The sequence below is a fragment of the Molossus molossus genome, unplaced genomic scaffold (genome assembly GCF_014108415.1).
Source record: "Molossus molossus isolate mMolMol1 unplaced genomic scaffold, mMolMol1.p scaffold_m16_p_3, whole genome shotgun sequence".
Lineage (NCBI taxonomy): Eukaryota > Metazoa > Chordata > Mammalia > Chiroptera > Molossidae > Molossus > Molossus molossus.
In genome coordinates, this window is record NW_023425366.1 from 81,226,040 (window position 1) to 81,238,610 (window position 12,571).

Consider the following 12,571-nt stretch of genomic DNA (forward strand, 5'->3'; position numbering starts at 1 on the left):
TTCTTAGAACTTTGTGTATATTAGGATAAGAGAGTTGCTTTTTACATTTTCTTTAGATGTTCTGTTTTTATCCCAGAGTTTCAAAAATTAAACAATAGAAATAAACCACATCTATAGTGAATATTTTTTTAATTCATAGAGAAAATTTCGTTTTAGTTGGGTTTTATGAGGACAGGAGCTTGGACTAAATGTCTTTCTGCCTTTTCAGAATCTATTATTATAATAACCAAATTACATGCCACTAGATAACAGTGAAACCATTAAAAAAATTGTCAAGTAGACAAGAATGCAGCCAATTTTGAAAAGATACAAAGACACTACTAAAAAAGTTGTAGTGTTTGGAAAAATAGTGTTTGGAAAAAAATTATATGACTGTCCTCGTTTGGGAAATGTATGTACCATACTGTGATATGACACCCATATCTTTTAGTCTTAGGGTTTGTGGCCTTGGAGAGTAGAATAAGGAGATAATAAACCAACTTCTTTTTTGTTTTTTATCCTCACCCGAGGACATTTTTTTCCATTTTTTGTTCAGATAGAGTGGGAGGGAGAGAGAAGAAGAGAGAGAGAGAAACATCAACGTGAAAGGGACACATCGAGTGGCTGCCACCTGCACGACCAACTGGGGCCGGGGACAAACTGCAACCGAGGTACGCGCCCTTAGCGGGAACTGAACCCGGGTCTTTCTGGACCACAGGCTGACGTTCTACCGCTGAGCCAAACCGGCCAGGGCTAAATCAACTTCTTTAACCAAATTTCAGATTTCTTAGTTAGGGTAGTATGTATTTTTAATATATAGACTAATGTCTGTAATGATATGTTGAAGTATCTGAATTTTGTCTAAAGAAAGAGTCGAGAGGCTAAAATTTTATTGCAATTTTTAAGTGAAAAGGGAAGAATTCTGAAATATTCAGAAACAATCTTACTATATAATACAGTTCTTGGGATTAGTGACTGGATTGTATTACACACGGAAGTAGTACTAGAGAATGGGATTTCTTACCTTTATTACAAACTATGGCATGCATATAACCTTTTATAATCAAATTCTTTTGCATAAGAATTTATGATGGGATCTTTTTGTTTTCCTTAATCCTCACCTGAGGACATTTTTTCATTTTTTTGTTCAGATAGAGTGGGAGGGAGAGAGAGAGAGCAACATTGACATGAAAGGGACACATCGAGTGGCTGCCACCCGCACGACCCAACCAGGGCTGGGGACAAACAACTGAGGTATGTGCCCTTAGCGGGAATTGAACCCGGGTCTCTCTGGACCACAGTCTGATACTCTAACCGCTGAGCCAAACCAGCCAGGGCATGCATGATGGGATCCTTATTTAATTTGTTCAGCCTCTGTCTTGGGCTTCTTAATTTTTTGCTTTAGAGTATATGGCTTAATTTTTCATATCCTCTTCCAACATGAATGGGGTCCATAACTGACCTGGGTAGAATCAAATCCTATACTTCAAACATACCAGTAAGAATATGAGTTGTCTGTCATATTAAGAAGGAAAGTCCACTTACATTTGTTTGTTTCAACTAAATTTAGGCCAAATTGTTTTCTTCACATTTTTATTTTTATTTTTGTTTTATTTTTTAAATCCTCACCCGAGGACATTTTTGCATTTATCTTCAGACAGAGTGGGAGGGGGGCGGAGAGAAAAGTTGATGTGAGAGAGACACATCGAGTGGCTGCCACCCACAACCCCAACCGGGGCCAGGGAAAAATTGCAACCAAGGTACGTGCCCTTAGCAGGAACCAAACCCAGGCTCTCTGGTCTGCAGGCCGATGCTCTAACTGCTGAGCCATACTGGCCAGGGCTCTTAAAAATTTTTAAGGTGTAATCACTTAGAGGGAGGAGATGGTATGGATAGTTTAGAAAAGTTTGGGACTAAAAATAACAGGTTATTAATTCATTTAAGAAATATTAAATGTCAGACACTCTTCTGGTGCAGATAGTAGACAAAGCAGACTTATCTTCCAGTAGGGGGAGATAGACATTAAATAAGAAAGTAAAATTTGTAGTCTGTAAGATAAACTATCAAGGTGTTAGAAGAACTATAAGTGAAAATTTTCTAATTTGACTTAATTTTTAAATCTTGGTATAGTCGAACCAAATTCCGCCACAGTCAGCAGTTATTTCCTGAAGGTTCCCCAGGTGACCAATGGGTAAAGCACAGGCAACCACTGCAGCAAAAGCCATATAATAATCATTCTGAAATGTCTGACCTTCTAAAAGCAAAGGTGAGTGATACACATTTAAAGTGTTTGATAACTTCAGATCATTTGACTTTGAAATGTATCTGAATTGAAGAATTGCAAATTAATAGTTATAGAGCTCTGAATTGTTGATGAAAGACTCCTGTGTTCCTTACTTGTGATTTGAAGCAGGGCTGAGATTCCTTAACCTTTACAGCTTTGCTATGAATCCATTACAGTAAGTAATAGGGATTAACATCTGGCTTTGGTATATATGCTGCCATTGAAAAGTTCATTACTGTACTGTATTCTAGCCTATGATTATATGACAATTTATCGTACTCTTAAAATTTTTATTTTTTAATTGCAGTTAACATACAATATCATATTAGTATCAGGTGTACAACAGTGATTATACATTTATATAACTTACAAAGTGATCACCCTAAGTCTAGTACCATATGACACCATATATAGTTGTTATATTACTGACTGTATTCCTTATGACGTACTTTATATCTCCATGACTATTTTGCAACTACCAATTTGAACTTCTTAATCCCTTTACCTTTTTCACCCAGCACCCCCGACCCTGAAATCTGGCAACCGTCAGTTTGTTCTCTGTATTTGTGCATTTGTTTCTGTTTTGTTTTGTTTTTTTATTTCTTAGCTCACACAGCCACCACCGGAAAGCTCTGTTTTGTTTTTATTGTTTACTTTGTTTTTTAGACACATACATGTAAAATCATATGGTATTTGCCTTTCCCTGTCTAACTTTTTTACTTAGCATAATACCCTCGAGGTCCATCTATGTTTTCAAAAATGGTAGGATTTCATTCTTTTTTAAGGCTGAGTAATATTTCATTGTATATAACAGCTCCATAGTAGCTCTTTATCCATGTGTCTATCAGTGGACACTTAGGTTGCTTCCATATCTTCACTATTGTAAATAATGCTGCAGTGAACATAGGGATACATATATCTTTTTGAATTAGTGTTTTGGAATTTTTTCACATAAATATCCAGAAGTGGGATTACTGGGCCATGTGGTAGCTCTGTTTTTTTCTTGTTTTTGTTTTTAATCCTCACCTGAGGACATTTTTCCATTATTTGTTCAGACAAGAGTGGGAGGGGGGAGGGAGAGAGAGAGAGAAAGAAACATCGACGTGAAAGGGACATATCAAGTGGCTGCCACCCACACAACCCAACCAGGGCCGGGAACAAACTGCAACTGAAGTACATGCCCTTAGCAGGAACCGAACCTGGGTCTCTCTGGACCGCAGGCCAATGCTCTAACCGCTGAGCCAAACCGGCCTATTTTTTTTTTATATCTTATCTTTAATGTTATTACAGATGTCCCTCCCTTTTTTCTCCATTGACCGCCCCCCTCCTTCCCAATCCCACCCCATCCTGTCTTCCCCACACTATTACCAGTGTCCATTGGTTTTGCATATATGCATAGAAGTTCTTTGGTTCATCTCATCCCCTCCCTTCCCCTTGAGGTTCTTCAGTCTAACAACCAATTTGTACTTCTTAATTCCTTCATCTTTTTCACCCAGCCCCTCCCCCCCCTCGCCCATCTGGTAAGCAACAAAAAGTTCTCTGTATCTATGAATCTGTTTCTGTTCTGCTTGCTCATTTTGTTTGTAGATTCAATTGTTGATAGATATATATTAATTGTCATTTTATTGTTCATATTTTTGTTCTTCTTCAAGAAGATGCTTCAACGTTTCATATAATACTGGTTTGGTGGTGATGAACTCCTTTAGCTTTTTCTTGTCTGGGAAACTCTTGATACATCCATCAATTCTAAATGATAGCTTTGCGGGATAGAGTAGTCTTGGTTGTAGATCGTTGCTTTTCATTACCTTGAATATCTCTTGCCATCCCTTTCTGGCCTGCAAAGTTTCTTTTTTTTTATCCTCACCCGAGGACATTTTTCCATTTTTTGTTCAGGTAGAGTGGGAGGAAGAGAGAGGAACAGAGAGAGAGAGAGAAACATCGACGTGAAAGGAACACATCAAGTGGCTGCCACCTGCACAACAGACCAGGGCCGGGGACAAACTGCAACCGAGGTACGCGCCCTTAGCGGGAACTGAACCCGGGTCTCTCAGGACCGCAGGCCGACGCTCTAACCGCTGAGCCAAACCGGCCAGAGCCAAAGTTTCTTTTGAGAAATCAGCTGACAGTCTTATGGGAGCACCTCTGTAGGTAACAAAATACTTTTCTCTTGTTGCTTTTAAGATTCTCTCTTTGTATTTAACCTTTGGCATTTTGATGATGATGTGTCTTGGTGTGGACCTCTGTGGGTTCATCTTGTTTGGGACTCTCTCTGCTTCCTGGACTTGCATGTCTGTTTTCTTCAAGTTAGGGAACTTTTCTGTCATTATTTTTCAAATAGGTTTTCAATTTCTTGCTTTCTCTCTCTCCTCCTCTGGCATCCCTATGATGTGAGTGTTGGCATGCTTGAAGTTTCCCAGAGGCTCCTTACACTATTCTCATTTTATTGGATTTTTTCTTTTCTTTTTGCTGTTCTGATTGGGTGTTTTTTGCTTCCTCATATTCCAAATTGATGGTTTGCTTCTTGGCTTACCTACTCTACTATTGATTCCTAGTGAATTATTCTTTATTTCAGTTAGTGCATCCTTCATTTCTGACTTTTTATGTTGTTGAAGGTCTTGATCAGTTCCTTGAATGTCTTACTAAGTTCCTTGAGCATCCTTCTAACCAGTGTTTTGAACTCTGCATCTGATTGATTGCTTATCTCCATTTTGTTTAGTTCTTTTCCTGGAGTTTTGTTTTTCTTTCATTTGGGACATGATTCTTTGTCTCCTCATTTTGGCTGCTTCCCTGTGATTGTTTCTATGTGTTAGGTAGAGTTGCTATGTCTCCTAGGCTTCGTAGGGTGGCCTGTTGTTTTAGGTGTCCTGTAGGATCCAGTGCACAGTGTCCCTGATCACCCCAGCTGGGTGGGCCCTCAAGGTGCACCCCTGGTGTAGACTGTACACCCTTCTGTTGTAATTGAGTCTTGATTGCTGTTGGCTGAGCAGCTGCAAGGACTGGCTGTGACCACTGACCACTGGCCTCTGACTCCATTGGAGGGTCAGCTATGTAGGGGCCCACCACACAGAGCAAGACTTACTTCATCAAGACTCTGGTATTCACTGAGTCTGCTCATTGAGTGTGTCACTTGTGGAGGTGCTTGGGTGGTGGTGTTTCAATGTGGTCTGAAGCTGTCCAGTGGGTGTGCTGGCTCTGGGTCAAGGTCAGCTACTGCCTGTGTTCTATCCAGGGTCACTCGGCATAAGTTACAAAGTGATCTGCTGATGACTGCTTCTAGTGCTAGGCTTAGAGGTGCCCTGGAAAAGCCAAGTTGTGAACCAAGGCTGTTTGCTTCTAGTGCTGGGCCTGGGGCCACTTAATGAGAGGTATGGGACTTGCTGAGACGAGATGCTGCTGCTTTGAGTGGTTTTAGGAAAATCTGAAGCAGGATCCAAGACTGGCCAATCCTGTGGTAAAGCCTTTGGAAACAGCTTGTGTGGGCCTGAATATTCGGTGGGGCAGGGCCTCTGGGAATCACCAGGGCAGGGCAAACAGTGTGACCAGGTTGCTGGAGTCCCAGATATGGCAGCTGCCTGCCGCCCTGGGGAAGGGCTCACCAAAGGACCATCAGCCTCCGCCAGCACGCCTGTCCAGGAGAAAGCCGCCTCTCCAGACGAAAGCCGCCTCTCCAGACCTCATCCGGAGGCCAAACAGCTCAGTTTTTCCCTGTATGTCTCTGGTGCCTTTCAAGCTGGCTTCCCTCCGAGCTCAGAGGGACCAAGTCCGATGAAGTCCATGCTTGAGTCCTTTAAGAGGAGCTGCCTGGGGGTCCAGAAGCTGCACCCTCCCTCAGCCTCAGATCCAGCTGGTTTTTCCAGCCAGAAGTGGTGGGGACTTCTCTTCCTGGCACTGGAACCCTGAGCTGGGTGCCTGGTGTGGCTGCCTCTCCGCCCCTCTCACCAGTCTCCATGTGGCTGCTGTTTAATTTGGTAGTTGTAGGACTTCCATTCATCTCCATTTTAGTCAGTTCTGAATGATGGTTGTTCTGTAGTTTAGTTGTAATTTTGATGTCGTTGTGGGAGGAGGCGAGTACCGTGTTTACCTATGCCACCATCTTGACTGGAAATCCCCTCTATTCTACCCTTAATAGACATTTGGTTATTTTCAATTTGGGGCCTTTACAAATAATAGTGTTATGAATATTAATGTCCATATCTTTTTTTTTTATCCTCACCCGAGGACATTTTTTTACATTTATCTTCAGATAGAGTGGGAGGGAGAGAGGGAGGAAGAGAGAGAGAGAAACATCAATGTGAGAGAAACACATCGAGTGGTTGCCATCCACATGACCCCAACCAGGGCCAGGGACAAACTGCAACCGAGGCACATGCCCTTAGTGGGAACTGAACCCGGGATTCTCTGGTCTGCAGTCCGACGCTCTAACCGCTGAGCCAAACCGGCCAGGGCTAATGTCCTTATCTTTTGATGAACACATTTTTTTGGGTATATATAACTGACAATTATTGGATCACTGACTATGGCTATATTCTTGAGTGTATACTGCAAACAATATTCTTTTTTATTTATTGATTTTTTAAATCCTCACCTGAGGATATTTTTCCATTTATCTTCACATAGAGTGGGGGCGGGGAGGGTGGAGAGAGAAAGACAGACAGACAGAAAAACATGGATGTGAGAGAGACACATCAACTGGATGCCTCCTGCACAACCCAGACCTGGGCAGGGGACTGAACTGCAATCGAATTGAACCCTTTACTTTTTGGTCTGCCGTGAGCCAAGCTCTTAGCTGCTGAGCCAAACTGGCCAGGGCCAAACAATATTCTTTTTTTTTTTTTTATCCTCACCTGAGGACATTTTTCTATTTTTTGTTCAGGTAGAGTGGGAGGGGGAGAGAGGAAGAGAGAGAGAAACATGGATGTGAAAGGGACACATCGAGTGGCTGCCACCCGCATGACCAACCAGGGCCGGGGACAAACTGCAACCGAGGTACATGCTCCTAGTGGGAACCGAACCCGGGTCTCTCGGGACCCCAGGCCGACGCTCTAACCGCTGAGCCAAACCGGCCAGGGCCCAAACAATATTCTTAAGTAATTTATATCTTCAGCAAAATATATGAGAATTTTGTTCATGCCACATCCTTACTAATGCTTGACATTATTTGTCTTTATTGTTTTAGCCATCCATTCTGGTGTCACTGTTTTCATTCTTTTATTTTTTGTTGTTTTTTTTTGTCCTCACCCACTGAGCCAAACCAGCCTGGGCTATTTTCATTTTTTATAAAATATACGGGATTCAGTCTAGCTGGTGTTGCTCATTGGCTGAACATCGACCCATGCACTAGGAGGTCGTCAGTTCGATTCCCAGTCAGGACACATGCCCAGGTTGTGGGCCCGATCCTCAATGGGGGGGCATGTAGGAGGTGACCAGTCAGTGTTCTCTCACATTGATATTTCTATTTCTCTCTCCCTCTCACTTTCTCTCTCTCTAAAATCAATAAAGGGAAAAAATATATATATTGGATTCATCAAAATGAAAAGCTTTTGTTCTTCAGAGGACATCATCAAAAGAGTGAACAGATAACGTACAGAATGGGAGAATGTATTTATAAATCATTTGCGTGACGGATTACTATCCAAAGTATATAAAGAACTCCTGAACTCAATTGCCAAAAAAAAGAGCCAACCCAATTAAAAAAATGGGAAAATGACTTGAATAGACATTTCTCCAAAGAAAATACACCAGTGGCCAGTAAGCACATGAAAAGGTGCCCAACATTGTTTGTTAGTAGAGAAATGCAAATTAAAACCACAATGAGATGCTACTACTTCATACCCATTAGCATGAATATAAAACAGAAAATTGAAAATAACAAGTATTGATAAGGATGTGGGGAAACGAACCCTCATGCATTGCTGCTGGAAATGTAAAATGGTGCAGCTGTCATGGAAAATAATTTAGTGACTCCTTTAAAAGTTAAAAGTAGAATTACCGTATCACCCAGCAATTCCACTCCTAGGTATATACTCAAAAGAACTGAAAGCAGAGACTAACAAATCTGAAACTGAGGGTTTAGTTCCTAGCTGCAGAGGGACTAAAAAAAGTAACTTGTATACTAGTGTTCATAGTAGCATTATGCATAATAGCCAAAAGGGTGGATGATGGAAAAAGTTTTGGAGATGGATGAAGGTAGTGGTTGCACAACATTGTAACTATATTTACTGCCACTGAATTTTACATTAAGAAATGGTTCAAGTGGTAAATTTTGTGTGTATTGTACCACTTATAATAAAAAATAAATATTAGCAAGAGAAGAATGGAATTGAATTAAAATTGTGCAGTAACACGAGTTTGTAAAACCCCTATTTCCCTACCATTCTTAAGTTAGCTTATTGTTTTCAAGCTATTTTAGGAATTAATTTTTCCTGTAGGTAGGTAAAATGTATATAAATCAGTGTATATATATTTTAAATAACAATAAAGCTATTTTATTCACACCGTTTTAGCCAAGCCTCTTAAAGAGCTGTTTTTTCAGTACTTCTAAGGGCAATTAATGTTTAAAAACTGTTTTAAGTTAAACTTAGTTTTCTTACAAAGATTCTAACTTGTGTTAAAGCAGTACTGTAATAGGAAGATGTCAGCTATCATGTGTTTGGGTTTTGGGTCTAAACTTAGAGATAATGGAACAAATTTTAAAACACCAGTCTTCTTTATTTTATGAAATGAGAATATTAATTTTAATACTTAAAAAAATTTTTTTTAGAGAGAAAGGGAGAGAGAGATCAAAACATCGATGTGAGAAACATTGATCAGCTGCCTCCTCACACACCCTAATGGGTATTGAGCCCACAACCCAGGCACATGCCCTGACTTGGAATTCAACCATGACCTTTCAGTCCATGAGACAACACTCAGTCCACTGAGCCACACCGGCCTGGTGAGAATATTAATTTTAAATGTTTGTTTATTAATACTTTAAAGCAGATTTTAGGGTTACAGTTGATTACTGCTCTAAGAACTGTGGCTAGTGTGCCTCAGCATTCCTTCCCAGAGAGCTTTTCTTGGAAAGTCACATAAAATTTTGAAACTTGTTCCTCTCCCATTGTTTTTTTAAATATGTTTTTCTTTATTGATTTTAGAGAGAGAGGGAAGGAAGGAGAGAGAGAGAGAAACATCTATGAGAGAGAACAGCGATTGGCTGCCTCCTGCATGCCCCCCACTGGGGATTAGGCCCACAACCCAGGCATGTGTCGCCGGGAATCGACCCGGCGACCTCTCAACCAGTGAGCTACAACAGCTGGGCCTATTGGTTTTTTTTTTAAGTTTTTATTTATTGATTTTTAGAGAGAGATGGAGGAAGGGACAGAGATAGAGAGATATCTATTGTTCCATCCACTTATGCATTCATTGGTTGATGCCTACATGCACCCTGATGGGGGATCCAACCTGAAACCATGGTGCATTGGGATATTGCTCCAACCAGCTAAGCTACCTGGCCAGGGCTCTCTCCCATTTTTTTTTTAAATCCTCACCCAAGGATATTTCCATTTATCTTCACATAGAGTAGGAGGGAGACAGAGAGAGAGAAACATCAATGTGAGAAAGACACATTGATCGGTTGCTTAACCTACCGTACAACCCCAACCAGGGCCGGGGACTGAACTGCATCCGAGGTATGTGCCCTTGACTGGAATCGAACCTGAGACGCTTTGATCCGTGGGCCAATGCTCTAACTACTGAGCCAAACCGGCCAGGGCCTCTTCCATTGTTTTTAACTCATGCATTGGAAACAAAATCTGTAAGCAGAAATGGAATAAGGTAAGAGGTGTGGAAAGATTCCTAGGGACCTTGCTTTGTGATACGCTATCTTTGATAAGAAAAAATAATGATATGGTATTGTTTCCCCTATGTTTTCGGAAGAATTTTTAGGAGGTGAGGGGTTGTGCTTTGCTTAATTCTGATTCAACCAGCTTAACACATTCATAGTAGTATATTATCTGTCTTATTACATTTTATACTATAGGTTTACATTGTATTTCTTTCTTATTGCAAAAACAGAATCAAAGTGTGAGGGGAAATGGCAGAAAACAGTATCAAGACTCACCTAATCAAAAGAAAAGAACAAATGGGGTCCACAGCCAGCCAGCCAAACAGAATTCCTTGATGGTAAGAGGTACAGTTATCTCACGCTTAAGGGAGTTCACTCTTTTTAAGAGCGGAGGCAAGGGCACAGTCAAGGCACATTGAATTGATAAGATTTTTATGGAGTGAAATTGTGCAGTTTTCCCACTGAAAATTTTTTTGGCTACTTTCAATTATGGGTTTGTAACATTGATTTGATGACACATCTAATGCTTGATTTGCTTTTTTATGTGGTTATTTAAATTAATTAGCAAAGTGTAGTCAGCCCTGCTTTCTAGAACAAGTCATAGGCTATTCTGTCTATAATCTTCTAAATAGAGCCTATATTATTTTAATGAAGTTAAAAGTTTGAAAGAATTTTACATTGTATTTTCCTTCAAGTTGATATTTATTTATTTGTTTGTTTGTTTATTTATCCTCACCTATCCATTTATCTTCAAATAGAGTGGAGGGAAAGAGGGAGGACGAGAGAGAAACATCAATGTGAGAGAGACACATTGAGTGATTGCCACTCACATGACCCCAACCGGGGCCGGGGACAAACTGCATCCGAGGTACGTGCCCTTAGTGGGAACTGAACCCAGGACTCTCTGGACTACAGGCCAACGCTTTAACCACTGAGCCAAATCGGCCAGTGCTCAAGTTGATAGTCTTTTAAAAATAAAAAATAAACAAAACACAGCCAGTATTTTGTAATTAGATTAGGCCTGAAGACAAATAACTGTGAGCATTTTAAGGCCTTTACTTCCATTCTTTTAGTCTGTGCTCCAGAAAGTAATTATTCACTAATGGTCTTATTTATCTTTTCTGTAAGTCCGTTATTTGTTTTGAATTGTTTTATTGTAATGGGTAGTAGTAAGTAATTTTAAATTTTTAGTAAAAATGTTTTAACTGAATTCCTTAGGTGCTTTACTTAATGTCGGACTTACTGAGTTCACTAGCAAAGGCATGTTAAAAATCAGTTTACTGTTAAACTACTTGCCCTTTACTATTATACTTTTCCCTGTCAGATTGACAAAGATGAGTTAAGAACACTTAAAAATTACAGATTGGTACAACCTTTTAGAGAGTAGTTTGGTTATATTGAAAGCCTGAATCAAGTTCTTACCTCGATTCCCTAAAAGAGAAATATAAAGAATATTTACCCCAGCCCTGGCCAGTTTGGCTCAGCGGTTAGAATGTCGGCCTGCGGTCCGGAGAGACCCGGGTTCAGTTCCCGCTAAGGGCACGTACTTCGGTTGCAGTTTGTCCCCGGCCCTGGTTGGTCGTGCGGGTGGCAGCCACTCGATGTGTCCCTTCACGTCGATGTTTCTCACTCTCTCTCCCTTCCTCTCTCTCCCTCCCATTCTACCTGTACAAAAAATGGAAAAATATCCTCAGGTGAGGATTAAAAAAAAAAAAAAAAAAAGAATATTTACCCCAGCCCTGGCCAGTTTGGCTCTGCAGTTAGAGCATCGGCATGTGGACCACAGAGTCCTGGGTTCGGTTCCTGCTAAGGGCACATACCTTTGTTGCAGTTTGTCCCCGGCCCAGTTGGGGTCATGTGAGTGGCAATCACTCAATGTGTCTCTCTCATATCGGTGTTTCTCTCTCTCTCTCTCTCCTTCCTTCTCTCCTCCCACTGTATCTGAAGATAAATGCAAAAATGTCTTCGGGTGAGGATAAAAAAAAAAAAAGAATATTCACCCCATTACTCTTTTTAATAATGAAAACCTAGAAACTATGTAAACATCCAAGAAGATAATATTAAATGCAATATTGTAAATCTATGTAGTAGAGTAACACATACTCATTAAAAACGATGGTATAGATTTGTATTTATTGACAAATGTTCACAGTATATTACATTTTAAAAGTAGGTGTCTCATAATAAATGAAATAACTGGAAATGGTATATTGTGTATGTTTATTTTTTTTTCATAGAAATGTGAAAAAAAACTTCATCCACGAAAACTTCAGGATAATTTTGAAACAGGCAAGTCATTTTCTTTTTAAATCTCTGCCTCATGGAATTTTGGCTTAACCTTGATTTTACTGGAGTGGGATAAACTAATAGGTAAGCAGAGATAGTTGTACATGTCTGTAGAGAGAATTTATATATGTGGTCATCGTATTTGTGGTCAAGTTCTCTAAATATGAAACTGGCTAAAATGAATTTATTTAAACGAT

General features: G+C 40.2%; 1 protein-coding gene across 10 annotated transcripts in view; it reads left to right on the forward strand.

The window, feature by feature from the left end:
* The window catches only part of DCP2 (decapping mRNA 2), a 60,385-nt gene that overhangs the window by 33,882 nt on the left and 13,932 nt on the right, over positions 1-12,571 (forward strand). For all 10 annotated transcript variants that reach the window (XR_004961702.1, XR_004961701.1, XM_036280133.1 and 7 more), the window contains exons 8-10: positions 2,110-2,245; positions 10,319-10,426; positions 12,326-12,377. Coding sequence is in view for 8 of the 10 variants with exons in the window: in XM_036280133.1 (XP_036136026.1) it covers positions 2,110-2,245; positions 10,319-10,426; positions 12,326-12,377 (296 nt within the window). In the remaining 2 variants the exon portion in view is untranslated. The remainder of the gene's footprint in view (positions 1-2,109; positions 2,246-10,318; positions 10,427-12,325; positions 12,378-12,571) is intronic.